The following is a 19929-nucleotide window of genomic DNA, read 5'->3' as shown; positions in this document are numbered from 1 at the left end:
CAAACAGATACTCTGCCAATGAGCTTATGGTCCTTCCCTTAGGGCTATTTTGCTTGCTTGAACTTCCAGTTAAACAAATTCATTAAAAAGAGAGGTGGTTTCCTGGCAGCCTGTGTTCTTACCATCAACCTGGAGGAAAGCAAGAGATAGCATGGTGCATGTAGGGATACTGAAAGTTCTTGGAGACCAGCCCCGAAGAAGCATTTATTCTTTGTGGTTCCACTCCTCCCAGCAATTACTGCATAAGGACAGTGAACATAGATTTCTGTTTTGCCGTGATACTGATATGTCGTTTGGCAGCCTGCCTCCTGCTCTAATCAAAACACTCCCTTGGTTATGAGGCAAGGAAGGGTAAAGCTCATAGACCTCCTGATAATTTCCCTTTCCTGCCAGTTCTCCCTAGGGAGGTAAAGTGCTTTAATCTTTCTATCTCCTAACAAGATAATTTTCTACACTCTAAAACTGTGTGTGTCTCTAAATGGGCAAACCAGTGAGAGGGAATGACAGACTAGGGAACAGAACGGACTCATAAGGGATATAACTCAGACTGTCAGATCCTGTCTGCCTAGAAATCTGTCTGTACACCGTCCCCAGGATCTAGTGCAACCATTTTCACAATTGTTTATTACTCATGGAAATAGGGGGCCCTGTCCAGCAACAGGGTGACAGTTGTGTTTCTGTGCGTCTGTGACAATATTTGTTTGGGTGTTGTTGCCTCTTACACTGGGGACAACAGAACCCGCTGAAGGTGCCTCTTACAGTTTTAACTCATCCAGCCGTTCGCTGTTGTCTGTCCTCATTTTTTAATTTGGGGCTGATTTCAGAATTCAGAAGCCACATTTTTCTTTTTTGCTTTGTGCCATATTTGGGTAATAAAGGCTGGATTTTTGCTAGCAGATATTCAGGGCCTCCTTATTTGGGGTGAGTTGAATTTTTGGACTGACTGTATCTGATGCAGTATCTCCCAAGCTGTGATATTTTATCTTCTTTTATTCTTTATACAGGAAGACCCTGTGCCCAATGGTCTTCGAGCCCTTCCAGTCTTCTACGCTGCTACATTAACAATTAATGTATTCTCTATAATGTATACAGGTGCCCCTGGTGAGTATTATCTGACTTACGATGTCCACTATGTTACATGCCGGCTGTAGTCAAACACTCTGTGAAGAGGGACAAAGGCTTCAAAAATTACCAAATGTAGGGGAATTCATAGGGAAATTTTGGGACTTCTGAATATCATTCTGGATGCTGGATGATTGGTAAAGGACAAGAAGAGATGATAAATGTTAACAACTGACAGGGCTGGTTTTGCTTTCCGTAAAAGAAGGAACACATTCAGACAGCAGTTCCTGGAAAAGCAAGACAAACTAGTGTGTTTTCACCTAAGCCATTGTAGATCTGTGAGGGCCACTTTGCATATCATGTGTTTACTACATAGGATTTACCCATATGGATTCACAGCCATCCACAGTCTCTTGACAAGTGTGCTTGCATGATGTGCATGTTTCAAGACACATATTTGTAGCACTTGATATGCTCACTTAAAAAACCTTAGGCACATACCAAAGTTTAACGTCCAAAGTTGCCCTGATTTTGTTTCTGTCAAAAGCTGAAACTTCATGTTCTAAATAGGCACATTTGCTAATAAAGGGTAGCTGAATAAAATGCATCCTCCTTACTTTTTATTTTTTGTGATCAGTAGAACCAGGCAACACACCACTGTCCTGTATTATGTTGAACTTGCAAAGTGGCACAAGCTGTTATTGCTTTAGTTTTATGGTTAACACCAGATGCAGTTTAGTAGCAATAGCAGATTGTCCCAATCTGATGCACAGTGCTCTGCCCATGTGTTTATAATATTACCAGTCTCTTGAGCAAGGAGCATGTGTGTCCATGTGTCCTGATTACAGATAGGTAGCCGTGTTGGTCTGCCATAGTCAAAATAAAAAAATTCCTTCCAGTAGCACCTTAAAGACCAACTAAGTTAGTTCTTGGTATGAGCTTTCGTGTGCATGCACACTTCTTCAGATACACTGAAACAGAAGTTGCCAGATCCTTCTATATAGTGAGAAGGTGGGGAGGGGTATTACTCAGAAGGGTGGTGGGAATGGGAGATTGGCAGATAGCTGAGATGAGCCTGTTGACGACTCTTAACGACTGTAATAGGTCTTACAGAATCACAAAACAGAGAAACCAGTAGGAGAACACTTCAATCTCCCAGGACATTCTATACAAGATCTCAAAGTAGCTGTTTTACTACAAAGGAATTTCAGAAATAGACTGGAAAGAGAAGCTGCTGAATTGCAACTCATTACCAAACTTAAAAACCATGGAGAGACCTGGTCTGAACAGAGACATTGGATTCTTATCTCATTATACATGACTAAGCCATTTCTCACCTTCTCACCCCTTGCCTTTTCCTGTAAGACCTATTACAGTCGTTAAGAGTCGTCAACAGGCTCATCTCAGCTATCTGCCAATCTCCCATTCCCACCACCCTTCTGAGTTACAGTTCATGTGTCCTGAGTTACAGAGGAAATGACTTGGATTTAAAATCTTGTGCTTTTACTTGTATCACAAGTGCCACCATGTCATTTATTTTTTTGATTTTATTGGTGTGTTAAAAATAGGCAGCTGTACCAGATCAGTTGTATGTAGAGTGACAAAAGATATGGTCAGCTGCCATTCCCAATGAAATGAAAGTACTGACTCGATTTCAACATATTATGTATCAGATTCAAGGAAAGGAGCTGTGCTTAACAATTGCTGGTTTGTATATCATGGATGAAGTACTGTGAGGACTCCAATGACAAAAGCACCAGAAATTATGCCCGTGGCTTTGGACTCCCATGCTGTTTTTACCAATTAAAACCACATTACATCTCCTGTCAATTGACAGTGCTGGCTTGCATGACCTGTGTACAGAATTGGGCCTGTAGGTATTTAAGAGTATGCATGCTATGACGGAAGGCAGATACCGTATTTTTCGCTCTATAACACGCACTCGACCATAACACGCACGTAGTTTTTAGAGGAAAATCCGTAGGCATGCCACCCGTAGGCATTCCCTCCATAACACGCACAGACATTTCCCCTTACTTTTTAGGAGGAAAAAAGTGAGTGTTATGGTGCAAAAAATACGGTAATTATACATGCAGCAGTATGGCAAATTCAATGGCCCATGTTGGAGTCATAGCTGGTGAGCAATCATCATGAGCTCTATGTGGAAATTCTTTTAAAAAAACTGCCACAGAGTATAATAGATGTTTTCTTGGTGTAGAGGTCAAGCCAAAGGAGATGACCTTTACGGTGGGGTGGAAAGCCTCATACCCATTTTTCAAATGAACAGAAATGTAGAGATGCCATAGTGAACTTCAGTGCTGAACACAGTGGCAACTCAAACCCTTGTGATTTGGGCAGCTTACATGAGAGTGATAAAGATCTTGATGGACTTAATAAGAATGGAAAGGGATGGTGGTAATTGGGTACTGCATTTGAATACATTTGCCACTTCGCTTCCATAGCTTGTTGTTGTTTAGTCATTTAGTCATGTCCGACTCTTCGTGACCCCATGGGCCAGAGCACGCCAGGCACTTCTGTCTTCCACTGCCTCCCGCAGTTTGGTCAAACTCATGTTAGTAGCTTCGAGAACACTGTCCAGCCATCTCGTCCTCTGTCGTCCCCTTCTCCTTGTGCCCTCCATCTTTCCCAGCATCAGGGTCTTTTCCAGGGGGCCTTCTCTTCTCATGAGGTGGCCAAAGTATTGGAGCCTCAGCTTCAGGATCTGTCCTTCCAGTGAGCACTCAGGGCTGATTTCCTTCAGAATGGAGAGGTTTGATCTTCTTCCAGTCCATGGGACTCTCAAGAGTCTCCTCCAGCACCATAATTCAAAAGCATCAATTCTTTGGCGATCAGCCTTCTTTATGGTCCAGCTCTCACTTCCATACATCACTTCATGGCTTACAATCCTCCAAAATGCAAAATATGTTCGGTAAGGCCTTGTTCACTTAGCTGACTTGAAAGGACTTGAGCGTACAGAGCCAGGAGGTCACTGCTTGAAATTTTGGGGTGAAACAATTTTTAAAAAATAAAACTTATGCAGAACGTGTAACAGAATTTATAAATAAAAACTGCAACATGCACAACAGAATCATTGGCATTGCACAAAGTTGAGAAGCAAGGAATTCAGTTTCCTATGACATGGTCAGAGTGATAATGCATCTCACAGGATTAAGAAACATCTCTTCAACCTAGAAGATGATGATGACAAAGCCGTATTCATAGTCTGTTAATCTCTCTGCATGACTGATGCATGATTCAGATGATGTTTTTAAAAGCCATAGAACAGTTCAAGAGATTCATTGCATTCAGAATAGTACCTACAGAAGTCACAGAACCTGACAGTAGCAACTTACTTCTGGTCTCCCTGACAACAATTGTGGCAACAGATGATGTTCCCATTAATTTGCTGAGGGCTAATGACCAATGGATAGAAATTGCAAGACATCATTTCATTCCTTTTTTTCTGTAGGAATTTCTAGACTGTTCAACATACAGCTTATCAGAGATTAATATGAAGGTTTGATTCATCAGGGCAACTCCTATCATGATCCACTGGGGGAAAAATAACTTTATAAAACTTTTGCTTCGTTGTATATTGTCAAATGTTCTGACACAGCAGAACATAAAGAAAATGACCACGGCTGATGTTTTCAGAGACTGCATACACACAGAGACTTGTTTAAAGGTGCTTACCAAATGATCCAGATGTTATGATGTCTAGTTGGAATACGGATTCTCTGTTTCACTGTTGCTTGTGAAGGTTGGAGAACAGATGAGCACCACGCCAAAAGCAGGCTATTGGTGTAGATAACCCTACATGAGGTCCAGAACTTGTGTGCATTGATGGTAATGCACTAATTCGAGCAGCAGGGAACCCTCAGGAGTTCCTGACATTTTGTGAGCGTGCTGACAAATTCTTCTGCTCTGTGGTCTGACACTTTGGGGACAGTACTCCAGTCATTTTTGATGGATGCACTTGAGTCTGTCCCACAAAGGCTGACACACAACCCAAACAAATAGGTTCGAAAGAGGCACATTGATGGGCCTGGTGTGCTGGTGTGAAGTCACATCACTGGGCAAAAAAAAAAAAATGTTATGGTAAATGTTAGAAAACCAATGTGGAAGGATGTAATTTTGTTTCTTTTTTCAGTCCTAGGAATCGTTCTTCCTATGTGGGCAATAGTGCTGATATCAATTGGTGTATCAGTAATATTCGCTATCTTAGTCTGGATATTTGTGTGTCCGTGGATGAAAAGAAAAATAGCAAGTATGTCTTTGGGGGTGGGGGAGGTCAAAATGTGTGTAATGTTAAATCCCATGTCTGGGAAATACCTTTCCAGTGTGTTTTCTAGAATAGTGATGATGCTTTAAATATAACTGCGACAGGTGACCTTTTTATGTCTTGCATAGCATGACATTTTGGTTTTTAGTTGTTGTGTTTTTAAAATGCAGGCCATGTTCCAAAGATGAAAGCTCACTGTGGCTTCATACTTAAAAACAAAAACAAAAACACAAACAAAACCCCCCCAGGAGATTCCTATTTCGTATCTTAAATACCTTTGAAACTTAACTTGTTTCCAAAAATTACTTACTGTGTGACAAATGGGGGGGAATGATACTTGAGAAACAGAAATCCCATTCAGCCAAGGTAGCTTTAGACTTCTCATGTAGTACTTCGTGTCCCAGCCAGAGTATTTTATTTATCTAACAGCTAGGCTGCTTTGAGCTCAAGGAAGCATAGAACAAAGATTTAAGATTTAGTGATCTAAATTAGATTGATGTGTAGGTGGAAGCAAATGTTCTGTTTCCTTGGTCTCTGGAGGGAGTTTAATCTTACAGATGTGGGCAACTTTCTGGGTTTCTTGACAAAAGAGGAAAGCAGTCAGTGCATTTATTTAAGTGATACTAGTTATTTGTGTTGAGTGGATAATTAACCCATCCTTATAAAAGTTCCGTGTTTTCCTTAGGTCGGTTAAAGAAAGAAGGGGCATTATCAAAGATATCTGACGAAAGCCTTGACAAGATACAAGAAGAGGATACACCTGTCTTTAAAGAACTTCCTGGTGCCAAAGCAAACGATGAAAGTACTATTCCTCTTACTGCCTCTGGAACAGAAGAGGCTGGTGTATCGGATAATATAGCAAATGGAAGCCATCCACGTGTGCCATATGGTGAGAAACCAAGAGCACATAAATTATTTTCTGTTGTGTTGCTGCCTCCTGATATCTAGTGGGCAATTCCCTTCTGTGCAAGACCCCTTCCCATCCCAACTTTTTTGATGTACAGGGTGAATAAAAAGAGAGAGTATGTGGTTTTCTTTTTTTGGATAATTGCTCATGCTCTTTTTCTGGGTGCTTGTGCATAACAGTTTTTTAAAGACCAACACACAGTTGTATGCTACACTGTGTAATTGTGTATTGTCTTCTCAAACAGCTACCGGTTCATTTACCACAGTTTCTTTTAGTGGATGATGCATTTAAGGCTGCTGTCATATCAATTTCTGATACATTGGTAATGAACAATAGAAATGACATAATATTTTGGCTGAATTTTTAAATGGCGCTTTAATATTTGAGATATTTGAACTATGTTTCACCAATAGACAAGTCTATGTCTATGTCTTTGTTTTCAAAGACCGAGAGTACCGTATTTTTCGCTCTATAAGACGCACCAGACCATAAGATGCACCTAGTTTTTGGAGGAGGAAACCAAGAAAAAAATATTCTGAATCTCAGAAGCCAGAACAGCAAGAGGGATCACTGCGCAGTGAAAGCAGCAATCCCTCTTGCTGTTCTGGCTTCTGGGATAGCTGCGCAGCCTGCATTCGCTCCATAAGACGCACACACATTTCCCCTTTTTAGGAGGGGAAAAGTGAGTCCTATGGAGCAAAAAATACGGTATTTTACTCTAGTAGCTGAACAGGAATGAATGAATGAATGAATGAATGAATGAATGAATGAATGAATAAATATTAATTGCATTTATTCCCCACCCTTTCCTTTAATGAGCTCAAGGTGCTATATATGGTGTCCCCCCCCCCATTTAATCATCACAACAGCCTTGTGAGGAAGGTTAGGCTGAGAGGCAGTGATTGGCCCAAGGTCACCCAGCGAGCTTCATAGCTGACTGGGAATTTGAACCCTGGTCTCCCAAGGTCCTAGTCCAACACTCTAACCGCTACGCTGCAATGGCTTTCCATATGCAGTTATTTATGTTATTATTACACCTAGATTGATAATTTAAAATAACATGGTTCCTGCCTGCAGACTTATAATCTGAAGGTAAAGACAAGAGAAATTGGGGAGGATAAATTACCGTATTTTTTGCTCTATAAGACTCACTCTTTCCCTCCTAAAAGGTAAGGGGAAATGTGTGTGCGTCTTATGGAGCGAATGCAGGCTGCGCAGCTATCTCAGAAGCCAGAAGAGCAAGAGGGATTGCTGCTTTCACTGCGCAGCGATCCCTCTTGCTGTTCTGGCTTCTGAGATTCAGAATATTTTTTTTCTTGTTTTCCTCCTCCAAAAACTAGGTGCGTCTTGTGGTCTGGTGCGTCTTATAGAGCGAAAAATGCGGTAGTTGGGGAAAGGTGGGTAGCTACCCCCTCCCCTTCAACAGGCTTTCTTTCTTCTAACATTTAACCCAGAGTGGGTGACTGATGCTTCAGTCCAAGAAGAGAAGGGGTTGGCAATTGGTGAGGAAAGAGCCTCAGTCTGTCTCCCAAGCAACAAAGTACTTGGCTTGATCATGCCTGAACGCCATTTTCCAACTCTTTGACTAGCGTGGATTCCACTGAATATTCTTGTGTTCTCTCTCTACATATCTCTGACCAATTTGGTCACCAGAAAATGGACTTGGAGCAGCAAATATGCTCTGATGGAGCACAAATGCTCATACAAATGATTTTTTAAAAAAGAGTGATATTTCTTTGGAGTTTCACTGTTCTGTTGCCTTTAGGTCTTTAGCTTCCTCTGGGGAAAAAAATACTTTTCTTTGCTGTTTTAGGAAGAGCATTTTCAATGACACAGAGTATGGTGAAATCTCCAATTTCCAATGGCACCTTTAATTTTGACGGCCACATGAAGAGCGATATTCATGTGTATCACACTGTGCACAAAGACTCGGGATTGTACAAAGACTTACTGCACAAAATACACCTGGACAGAGGCAGCGACAACCGGCCTACGCAAGAAAACAACTACAAACTGCTGCGGCGCAACAATAGTTACACTTGCTACACAGCTGCCATCTGTGGGATGCCAGTGCATTCGTCCTTCAAGGCGGCTGATACGTCAACCCCAGAAGATAGCGAAAAGCTAGTTACAGACACGGTTTCCTATTCCAAAAAGAGGGTTCGATACGACAGCTACTCCAGCTACTGCAACGCCGTGGCAGAAGCAGAAATTGAAGCGGACGAAGGTGGCGTGGAGATGAAGCTGGCATCTGAATTAGTAGATCCTAGCCACCCCCCTGAAGACCCCGCGGAGGATGAGAGAGATGAGAGGGACTCCTCACAGGTCCACCTGCTTTTTCACTTTCTCCAGATCCTCACAGCTTGCTTTGGATCGTTTGCTCATGGAGGCAATGATGTGAGGTATGTGAGGAGACCTTGCATATGTGAACGTCATAAATGTCATCATTTAAAAGTTCTGTTGTTTGCTCCAGCAGTCCAACCAGGTAAAATCTGCTGCAGAATCTTAGTGATGCTGATCTGCTTTAAAAGCAGGCATTGCTCAAAAAGTTCCTGCATCTATGGCTGTATCTTCACACTGTGCGTAAAACTTCCATTTGTGTGAAGAACAAATACAGAAATGAAACCACGTATCTGAGATTGAGGGCTCCAAGTCTGAACAATTTTTTTTGGCTTTACACTGGATTTCATCTTCCCTCTTGGTGCCATATTGCTTGTGTACAGGTCTAGCTAGAATTTATCAGCTCTATTTGCTGAGTACTGTATTTTTCTGTGTATAAGACAAGGGGGTTTTTTAATTTAAATATTGTTAAAAATTTGGAGTTGTCTTATACACGGGTAGGGGACACGGGTGGCGCTGTGGTCTAAACCACTGAGCCTCTTGGGTTTGCTGATCGGAAGGTTGGTGGTTCGAATCCCTGCGACGGGGGTGAGCTCCCGATGCTCAGTCCCAGCTCCTGCCAAAAAGCACACCAAAAAGTGCAAGTAGATAAATAGGTACCACTCCGGTGGGAAGGTAAACGGCGTTTCCATGCGCTGCTCTGCTTTCGGTGTTCTGATGTGCCAGAAGTGGCTCAGTCATGCTGGCCACATGACCTGGAAAACTCTGCGGACAAACGCTGACTCCCTCGGCCTGTAAAGCGAGATGAGCGCTGCAACCCCAGAGTCATCTGCGACTGGACTTAACTGTCAGGGGTCCTTTACCTTTTTAAAAAATACATGGATAGTGCATAGGGGGGACGGGTGATTGTTTGCAGCTGCGAGTAAGAGATATACAGCAATGATTGGGTGGGTGATTAATGTATGCGCCAAGGGCCGTTTGGAATTGGCTGTTGTTGCGGCAATTGGGCGGGCAATTTGTGGCTGCTGGCGGTGATCGGGCAGATGATAGTTGTCTTCTGTGAGGTGTGCGCTGCTGTTAGGCGGATGAGCTCAACAAGTCTGGGCAATCCTCCCCCCGCCAAACAAAGCTCAACAACCCTTGGCAATCCCCCCCCCAAAGCTTAACAACTGGGCAAACCCCCCCCCCATTTTCTTAATTTGGAGTCCCAAAAAATAGGGGTCGTGTTATACATGGGAGCGTGTTATACACGGAAAAATACAGTACATTTTCAGCAAGTTTTACCAAGTTGATGACCAGTTTCTTGTTCATAAATTAGGAGAAGGTTGCAAGGCACATGTCAGTTCAGTGCCTTGGAAAATAACCTCCTAGGCAGGCTTAGTTGTATTGTGCATAGAAACAAAAAGCAGCTACTGTAAACAAATAGCCTGCTGTAATATAAGAGGTTGCTTCTTGCACTCCCCACAAATCCATTCTGTTTTTAAGAAAGCGTAGCTTGTACAACAGGCTTGCCTTTATTGGGCCAGTTTTGGGTATCTGTAATCCTATCCCATTGATTTTTATACGCACCCATTTGCCACTTCTGGCTCACCGCAGAGTCTTACAGCTTTTTAGAACTTCCTGTGCTTGATCATATATCAGATTAATAAGCTGAGATATGAATGAGCCTTCTTGGCTTCACAGACAGCCACGTCGCTCCACTTTCAGCAAGCAAATAAACCAGGAAACCTTCAATTGAGTATGGCGTCTGAGCTGTTTAACAACTTTGGAGCAAGCCAGGGCATTGAACCACAACTTCAAAGCATGGTTTCCTAGTATGGGCAAAATGGCAAGCTATAGTTCAAGGTTTCGAAACGTTAGACTTGGGTCTGTATGCTGCCCTCCAAGCCTCTCTGTTTGGCACTCAAGACTCAGCCCAGAGTCCCACCCCCTGTTGCCTGGTTGGAATGTGTCTATGTCAGCTGTGACATTGCATAGAAAGGGGTGTGTGAGCATGTGTAGAAACTAGCTCACTGTACAAAGGTAACATGTACAGGTGCTGCTATACTCACTTTTGTCTCTGGCCCTGCCTGCAGAAGGGAATGTGGCCTCCAGCTGAACAAGGTTCCTCAACAATGCTGTAGTTCTTTGAAGACTTTTGTGGTCACTCACCTGCCAAAAGGAAGAGCTTAAAGGGCTGTCTGTGCATGTGGCCAAGAAACATACCCATCTCTTAACTTATTAAGCTAAGAGATGATATCCGAAGTCCCACTGCGGAAGTTGGGGCCATCGGAGAGGTTGTCCTGCCTGGATCCATGTCAGTAGCAGATAGGAGCATAGAAACTTGCTTTGTTTTGGCACTCACTCATTGAGTGAGTCCAGATAAACAATGAGGCCACGGATGGGAAATCAGCTGTGGGATTCAAATCCCTGTGAGCATGAACTGTAACCAAGTTCTTAACTGGAGAGTAGGCACTTCCTGGGTTAATTATACAGTGTTTACTCTTTCTTTGCAAAGGAACACTCCCAAGTTATTTGGCATGGCAATGAAGTTTAGTGTTTTATGGTCAGGTGCCCTGTTAATTATTTAACGTGAAAATAGCAGCCAAAAGCAAAGGCCAGTTGTACGGCTGACGTTTCATTGCCTATTTTTAATACAGTGGTACCTTGGGTTACAGACACTTCAGGTTACAGACGCTTCAGGTTACAGACTCCACTAACCCAGAAATAGTACCTCGGGTTAAGAACTTTGCTTCAGGATGAGAACAGAAATGGCGCGGCGGCAGCAGGAGGCCCCATTAGCTAAAGTGGTATCTCAGGTTAAGAACAGTTTCAGGTTAAGAATGGACCTCCAGAACGAAGTAAGTTCTTAACCCGAGGTACCACTGTGCAGCTGATAAATAAATTCAAATACACTGTTTTGTATAGTTCAACATTTAATGGAAAAGTAATGCAGCACTTAATGAAGTGCTCAAAGGCATTGCATTATTAAAACATATTCAACACAATGGGATATAAACAAGAATGAAATATGTCAGGTATTATGTAAAAGTGAAGACGCTACTGTCAATGGAATGGATGAGCTTTGGCTAAAAACTGCCATCACAAAAGAGAACCACATGAATAGCTCTATAGCAGTGCACAAAAATGTCAACTTGATCCAGTTACAATATAAACATAAAAGATGTGAAGAAGAAGCAGGAGCTGTACTTCTGTGCGATATACTTTTGCATAATGCTATGGAGCATTTATATACATTTGTATGTACAGTGGTGCCTCGCAAGACGAAATTAATTCGTTCCGCAAGTTTTTTCTTCTTGCGGGTTTTTCGTCTTGCGAAGCACGGTTTCCCATAGGAATGCATTGAAAATCAATTAATGCGTTCCTAGGGAAACCGCTTGCCAGGCTGGCGGTGCGGAGAAGGGCTTTTCTCCGCACCGCAAGCCTTCAGGACAGGTACGGGAACAGAGGGGAAGGGGCGCAGCGCTTTCCCTCTGTTCCCGGGGCTTGCGTGGGAGGAGGGTTTTTCCCCCTCCCCCTCCCGGCATCGGAGCTTCGTCCCGATGCCGTGCGGCGGGAGGAGGCTTTCCCCCTCCCCCTCCCGGCATCGGAGCTTCGTCCCGATGCCGCGCCGCGGGAGGAGACGTTCCCCCTCCGCCGCCCGGCATCGGAGCTTCGTCCCGATGCCGCGCGGCGGGAGGAGACGTTCCCCCTCCGCCGCCCGGCATCGGAGCTTCGTCCCGATGCCGCGCGGCGGGAGGAGGCTTTCCCCCTCCGCCGCCCGGCATCGGAGCTTCGTCCCGATGCCGCGCCGCGGGAGGAGACGTTCCCCCTCCGCCGCCCGGCATCGGAGCTTCGTCCCGATGCCGCGCCGCGGGAGGAGACGTTCCCCCTCCGCCGCCCGGCATCGGAGCTTCGTCCCGATGCCGCGCCGCGGGAGGAGACGTTCCCCCTCCGCCGCCCGGCATCGGAGCTTCGTCCCGATGCCGCGCCGCGGGAGGAGACGTTCCCCCTCCGCCGCCCGGCATCGGAGCTTCGTCCCGATGCCGCGCCGCGGGAGGAGGCTTTCCCCCTCCGCCGCCCGGCATCGGAGCTTCGTCCCGATGCCGCGCCGCGGGAGGAGACGTTCCCCCTCCGCCGCCCGGCATCGGAGCTTCGTCCCGATGCCGCGCCGCGGGAGGAGACGTTCCCCCTCCGCCGCCCGGCATCGGAGCTTCGTCCCGATGCTGCGCCGCGGGAGGAGGTCCGAGGACAGTGGGGAAGACGCGCTGCGCTTCCCCGCTGTCCCTGAGATTTCCCTATGGGCTGTTGTCTTGCGAAGCAAGCCCATAGGGAAATTCGTTTTGCGAAGCGCCTCCAAAACGGAAAACCCTTTCGTCTAGCGGGTTTTCCGTCTTGCGAGGCGTTCGTCTTGCGGGGTACCACTGTATTATGTATTAATGCAACAACTGTATGCCCAAGAGCATTTAATTATCTATTAAGCTTGAAAATAGAACCAATTCTGAAATGAGTGGAGATTTAATATTGTAGTAAAGCACTTGTTGATATCAGTGAGTGCTTGAAGCTATTTTTTGATTTAGGCATATTGTGCACAAATAAGGCCTGTCTCTAAAGCAGGGGTAGTCAACCTTTTTATACCTACCGCCCACTAATGCGTCTTGCTTGATGGTAAAATTTCTTTACCGTCCACCAGTGCTCGATGGAAGGAGGATTCAGCTTGTGCCCACCTAGAATCCTGAAACACCCACTAGTGGGTGGTAAGGACCAGGTTGGCAACCCCTGCTCTGAAGGTTCACAGAGAGGAGGAATATCTGGTGTAGCACAGTGGCTAAGAATGGGAGCCAAAAAGTCACAGGTTCAAATTTAAGCCGACACGCACTCATTGAGTAAATCACTCTCTCTCAGCCACAGTCTGGCCTCTGCAACAGGAGGTTAATAATTCTGGCCTCATTTGAACACTGGAAATATTTTTCCTCTTCCACCTTTGGTGTTATCATTCTCATTCCAATTGTGCCCGTAAGCTGTGTAGTTTGGCTGAAGGTGCTATTGGAATGGCAGTTCTCCATGGGTCATTGTCAGATTGGCGGGTGGGGATGGGGAGTGCTGAGCATTCCTTCTGCATGCTCCTTGATGTGGGCTGGTTGCTGGCTTCCTCTTTCTTTGCTATTTATAATCTGCTCCACAGTTTTATGGACCTGAATTGTGTTCTAGTGTGATGAATTGTGGCTTTATTTTCAACTGGAATTGTGCCTGTTGCAAGCCAAGCCCTCTTCAGGCTGGATTTGCATATATTACAGTGCTGCTTCCTCCAGGTGGCTTCAGCTCAGCCTGTTAACTTCCCTCAAGGATTGTCCCAGTGATATCTTAATTTCCCCTGCTTTTTCTGATAAAAACACAAAGAGATAAAAATGTCCTTTCTAAGTTAATGGAGCACAGGGTGAACCAGCAGCTTCTTTTCTCTACGCTGAAAGCATGGCAAATTAGGTTCGTTGGCTGATTCTGAGCTCTTAATGTGGTGGAAGACAAAAAAAAAAAAGTTATTCCATCAGAGAAATTACAGAATGAAAATTGAAATGTGTGTGAGAAGGGCTGATCAGGTGGAGGCTGGAATGTGAAGGTTATGTTTGCAAGACAACCATACAGAAAGACGGAATGCAAGAGCTATTGCCATAACTGTTTAGGGCAAAGGAAGGAGGAAAAGATAAGAAAGTTGCTATGCCTTGTGATTAAACTGGAAGAAACTGGTAGAAGGAAGTATTGCCATATATGGACATTGCTACCCCTTTGCTTCCCTTTGCTTGTAAGTGTGTAAATGCTTGCGCAGTTTTCGTATTTGGTGTGCCACCTTCCAGCTACCTGCTGGTTGAGGTTGTTTCACATCGGCCTAGCCACGCCTGAATAAGCATCCTGTTTGAGTGACAATTTGTGTCTGGATTCTGTTGGCTGTTTCAGGCAGTCAATAGAACCCCAATATTTCCTCAAACTTCACTTGTGTGTGTCTGTGCCATGCACAGTTTTAGAAGCCTCTATCAAGTCCCTTCCCTACTCCAAGTTGTCTCTTCTTCCTAAAAGAAAAAGCCACATGCCAGGGGCCTGTGGCCCTCCAGGCCTTTCTGCCTGGCACTTGGAGCTCAGTCTATGCCACACCCTCCCCAGCCTTCCCACCTTCCTTGAGTGCCTGTTCCTGGCTGGAATTTATGCCTTCAAACTCCGATAATGACCCTTGCTTGCCTGGAATGGAGAGCAGTCAGGATTGCATGGCTTTGTAGAAACCAGTTTACTCTACGGAGGCAACTCCATAGGTTGCCCGGAAGGGAATGCGACTGATGGGCTCAAAAGGTTTTCCAGCTCCTAAGTCTTGTAGGGAAGATCTCTGAGTCACATTGGCTTTGCTTTCCTGTTCGGTTTCCTGCTCTACAATATCCTTTTTGACATGAGATAACCAGAGCTTGTACGTGCTGTATTCCAAATGTGGCCAGTGCGTACAGTTATATAGACCTGTGTGCCTTACTTGAAACATTGCAGACCGTCCTGTGAAGAGAGACCCCTGGCCAAGCAAGCAAGCAGAGGCTTTCAGCCCAGGCCACACACTCCAGTACATAATGCTTATGTGTTGCTTTGTTCACGTGACACATGTAGGCACTAGCGCTGCAGCATTACAGCATTTTTCGTGGGTGGATGGGAGCAGGCACCAGGTGGAGCAGTAAGGGAACAGTGGTGAGATATTTGAGGATAGAGCTGTGTGTGCCCTGCGGCCTGCCCAGCGCTTCCTCAGCTAACCTGCTGCCCTTGGGTGTTGTGGAAGACCCAGTTCCATTGCCAGTTTTAAATTGGATCCAACTGCATGTCTGGTTGACTTCTGTACATGATTTTTTTTCCCAGGGGGAGGCATCTTGTCTTGGACTGGCCCTGGTCTAGCAACAGGAGACCTGGATAGGTTGGAGGTCGCATACTAGATCAGGCGGGCAGGGTAGCATGGGAAAAGGACAGGACAGTGACGATTTGCAGCTGATTCTGCTGGAAAGTTGTGGGTTTTTGTTAAGGCTGTGGGGTCAGCTGACAACACTCAGATAAGTACTGCAGCCAAGAGAGCAGCCGTGAACCACAAAATTGGGATTGCCTGGCTTGCAGGAGGTAAGACACTGAAGAGTTATGGTTGGAGGTCCCAGTTTGAGACATTCCTCATCCTTGGCACCTTACCCTACCCTACCCTACCCTTACATAACGTCAGCGGTCAGCCAGAAGCGATCAGATTTCCACAGCACCTTTTTAATAGTTTCCCACTGAGCATTAATTTGAACACCTAGTGGGTACTCTGTTGCAACACTGCCAACGTTTTGAGAATGATTGATTTTGCGTGGTGTGTTCTGTGTCTGCGATTGCATTCACTTGTGCTGTTTAGGTTTCTTTCTTCATACCACCCACGACATTTAAAATGCCGGAATAGACTCTTCATTGAGCACCATGCAGCTAGGAACACAGCTGCCAACTGGAAGGCTTATTTACTTTATGAATCAGGTGGCAAGTTGATACCTGTGGTGGAGGCAGCCTGACCTGATGAATTCCCCCGAATACCTCAAGCCTCTTATTTCCACAGCCATCAAGGCTGATGACTGCCCTGCCTGGGAGCTGGCGTTCCTTTGGTTGTGTGTTTCATTCATTGGGCACTGGCTCCTCCAGCATTTGCTCTGTCCTTTGGAAATAGAACAGTAGCTTTCAGATTGTATTTTGTGGGTGCTTATTGGGGGTTCTGCACCAAGTAACTTGGTCGTAAGGACATAGCAAGAGCCTCTTGGATCAGGCCAATGGCCCATCTAGTCCAGATTCCTGTACTTATAGTGGCAGAATAGTTGCTGGTGGCAAACCAGCAAGCAGGATTTGAGCACAAGAGCAATCTCCCTTCCTGTGGTTTCCAGCGTTGGAAGCATTGCTGTTTCCAACTGTGGAGGCAGAACATAGCCATTGTGGGCAAGTAGCTTGAAAGACTGCCTGCTATTCCTGACCCTCCCTTGCTATGCACAGCAGCAAAGGGCACGCTATCTGTTTTGTAAAGTAGGCTCCACAGGCTAACTTGAGAGTACATGTGTGTTCTTTGACTTGGTTTTCTTGGTCTTACAGAGCGTATAACAACAACAACAACAACAACAATTTATTTATTATACCCCGCCCATCTGGCTGAGTTTTCCCAGCCACTCTGGGCGGCTCCCAATCAAGTATTAAAAACAATGCAGCATTAAATGTTAAAAACTTCCCTGAACAGGGCTGCCTTCAGATGTCTTTTAAAGATAGGATAGCTACTTATTTCCTTCACATCTGAAGGGTGGGCGCCACTACCGAGAAGGCCCTCTGCCTGCTTCCCTGTAACCTTACTTCTCGCAATGAGGGAACCGCCAGAAGGCCCTCCGAGCTTGACCTAAGTGTCTGGGCTGGACGATGGGGGTGGAGACGCTCCTTCAGGTATACAGGACCGAGGCCATTTAGGGCATTAAAGGTCAGCACCAACACTTTGAATTGTGCTCGGAAACGTACTGGGAGCCAATGCAGATCTCTCAGAACCGGTGTTATGTCTTCTTGACGGCCAGTCCCAGTCACCAGTCTAGCTGCCGCATTCTAGATTAATTGCAGTTTCCGGGTCACCTTCAAAGGTAGCCCCACGTAGAGCTCGTTGCAGCCACCTGTCTTTATAGTCTTGGATTTCTTCCCCCTGCTTAACCATGGCATGGTGAGGGTCTCGTGGAGCTAAAACTGCGTCCCCAAGTTTCTTTTACTTTCTTCCATGAAGCTGAAAGCTGCCATTCACTCCTAATTGAAAAATTGTGATGTTGCAGTTGGACCCTGTTGTGTGAGCTGCATCTGTTCTCTCCTTCTTGCACTGGGTAGAGCTAGGCATCCATCAACAGAAACGTCTCCCGGGGGGAGGAGGGCTGTGTCTGCTTGCACAAAGCGTATAGAGATGCACTGCACCCCACTCACAATATACAATAACACCATTGTGGAGTATTTAAAGGATTAATTTAGCAGAAAGATGGTAGGGTCAAAAGCCAAGCCGTTGGAAAACAATGGAAATAAGTGTTCTGTTTCAATTCAAGCCTGGCAATTGGATCATTCCTAGCAAACAATGTTTGTGCAAATATAAATCTAAAAGGCCCGCAGTTCAGAGAGGGAATAGTTTTTCTTGACTTTTGTCATGGCACCCTGCAGAGGCAGCCCAAGGGGAAGGGCTGCTATTGTGAGCTGCTATCGTTATCGTAAGCACCCCCAAATCCATCTAGAGCTCCTCTCGCTCCACCTTCAGACCTGGAGCCTGGATTCTACCCCTGTGACAAACAAGGAGGCACTCCTGAATGAGGTGGATCTCTGTTTTATTAAATATTACCATCTAAGAGCCTAGAAATACAAGGGGAAAGGAAGAGGGAGCAGTTCAGAAAGCTAAAATTAAAGAGTTTTTTTTTTTTAATTAACAAAAGCAGACATTTAAATTTAAAATGGCCATTAGTTTGGGCCAGGCCAATTTTGTACCTGATGGAAGAAGAGTAGGGAAGGCACATAATCCCAGGAGCTCTTTACTTTGGTCAGTGACTGGTGCCAAACATATGGGCTCGTCAAAACCTGGGGTATTTTTAACATAGAGGGGGAAGCAGTCATTCTAGGTAGGGGTTTGTTGGCTTGCTGGGTGGCACTGGTAAATTGTAAGTGACGGGTTGTACAACACTGAGTTTTAAATTAAATTTCTTCTCCACCTCCTTGGCCCTGATAGCTCAACTGCAATTGGGGTTTAGTTGTTCTTGAAACACCACATTTCTATGACTCTGCAAACAAAGTTGCTTGACAACCTTTTTCTGCGCCATTGCAGTATAAACCTGTTTCCTACTGAGCCGTAAGAGTCACTTGAGTTTAAGGATTTCATTCTGGTTGGCAGTTAGTGTTTTTTCTTTTTTCTTTTTTGGTAAGTTGATGACTGCCTTTAACTCCTAGGGAATGTGTCAGGCACAAAGTTGCAAGATTTATATCATTTGAAAGCTGGGGCTCGCATTTTTCAGAAAATATTAACTTCTAGACTTTGCCTTCTTGTTATGCACCATGTCAGACAGTGCCACTGCCCTTGTTCCAGCTGTGTATTTTGTCAAGGTGCTTAGACTAAATATAGCCCATGCTAGTCCTTGTATCTAGCTGTCAGTTCTTGGGTTGTGCATTCTGTGCATGCCATTCTCCATTGCCAACGTCCTGAGAAAGCTTTGGCTTGTTAATTCATTAAACTTGGATTGTTAGTACTGGGTATTTTATGTATTTCTTCTGGTAACCAATTCTGGCTTTCTATGCTTTCCTAGTATTAGGTAACAGATAGCAAAATCAGTGCCGTAGAATATTGCACAGGGCCATGGATGATTGGCCTATTCATTCTATATTTGGCTTGCAGTGTTCTTGCTGTGAGCTTGTGCTTCAGGAGTGCGTGTCACATAGAACTTCCATCTCTGTTTGGTAAAGAATAAAAATGTGCTCAGCTCCGCCCTGGGGAGAGAAAACTAGATCATATTGGTGTGCTTCTGAAATGTCCAGTTTTGGCTCCCAGCCTCAAAAACATTTAGGCAAGTAAGTGAGTTGCCATTGCATACCTTCAGGAGCATGATTTTATACCACTAAGCTGGTCAGACATTTCGTTAATATAGTGGTTTTCCCATGTTTCGTTTAGCAGGAAACTAGGTTTTGTGACCAAGTCACAATAGGAATCTGAAGCTAGTCTTGACTTTCTTGAGTTTATCATATCCGTATTTCCAAATACGTGTCTCATTTGCTTACTGCATTACATTTTGAGATGTACACATACAGTCACAGGAAAAAGAAAGTACACCCTCTTTGAATTCTGTGGTTTTACATATCAGGACATAATAACAACCATCTATTCCTTAGCCGGTCTTAAAATTGGGTAAATACAACCTCAGATGAACAACAACAACATATGACAACACACATGTGTTGTTGTTCATCTGAGGTTGTATTTACCCAATTTTAAGACCCTATAAGGAACAAATGGTTATTAGTATGTTCTGATCTGTAAAACCACAGAATTCAAAGAGGGTGAACTTCCTTTTTCCCATGACTGTACCCATGTCTTTAAGTGAGTGCTTAAAAAGATAATCTGTGGCGCAGTGGTAACCAACATGATGACCTTTGAATGTTACTGGACTACAACTGCTGTCAATCATACTTGAGCTCATGGGAGTTGTATTCCAACAATATATGGAGGGGACCGCAATGGCTACCCCTGCTGTAGAGATCCTCCAAGAATAAAGGTGAAAAATGTGTAAAGAATGTATGCTATTAGGTGTGTGGAAAGAGAGAGAGAGAGAGAGAATGAGAG

General features: G+C 44.8%; 1 protein-coding gene across 17 annotated transcripts in view; it reads left to right on the top strand.

Annotated features, from left to right (window-relative positions):
- SLC20A2 (solute carrier family 20 member 2) overlaps window positions 1-19929 on the top strand; it is a 97245-nt gene that overhangs the window by 66678 nt on the left and 10638 nt on the right. For all 17 annotated transcript variants that reach the window (XR_014518109.1, XR_014518110.1, XM_083469797.1 and 14 more), the window contains exons 5-8: window positions 1005-1101; window positions 5213-5329; window positions 6030-6233; window positions 8065-8653. Coding sequence is in view for 15 of the 17 variants with exons in the window: in XM_083469797.1 (XP_083325923.1) it covers window positions 1005-1101; window positions 5213-5329; window positions 6030-6233; window positions 8065-8653 (1007 nt within the window). In the remaining 2 variants the exon portion in view is untranslated. The remainder of the gene's footprint in view (window positions 1-1004; window positions 1102-5212; window positions 5330-6029; window positions 6234-8064; window positions 8654-19929) is intronic.

This window comes from Podarcis liolepis (assembly GCF_965112155.1).
Source record: "Podarcis liolepis genome assembly, chromosome: 13".
NCBI classification, from domain to species: domain Eukaryota; kingdom Metazoa; phylum Chordata; class Lepidosauria; order Squamata; family Lacertidae; genus Podarcis; species Podarcis liolepis.
The sequence above is the reverse complement of the archived record's forward strand: the minus strand, read 5'-3'. Positions and strand labels throughout refer to the sequence as shown.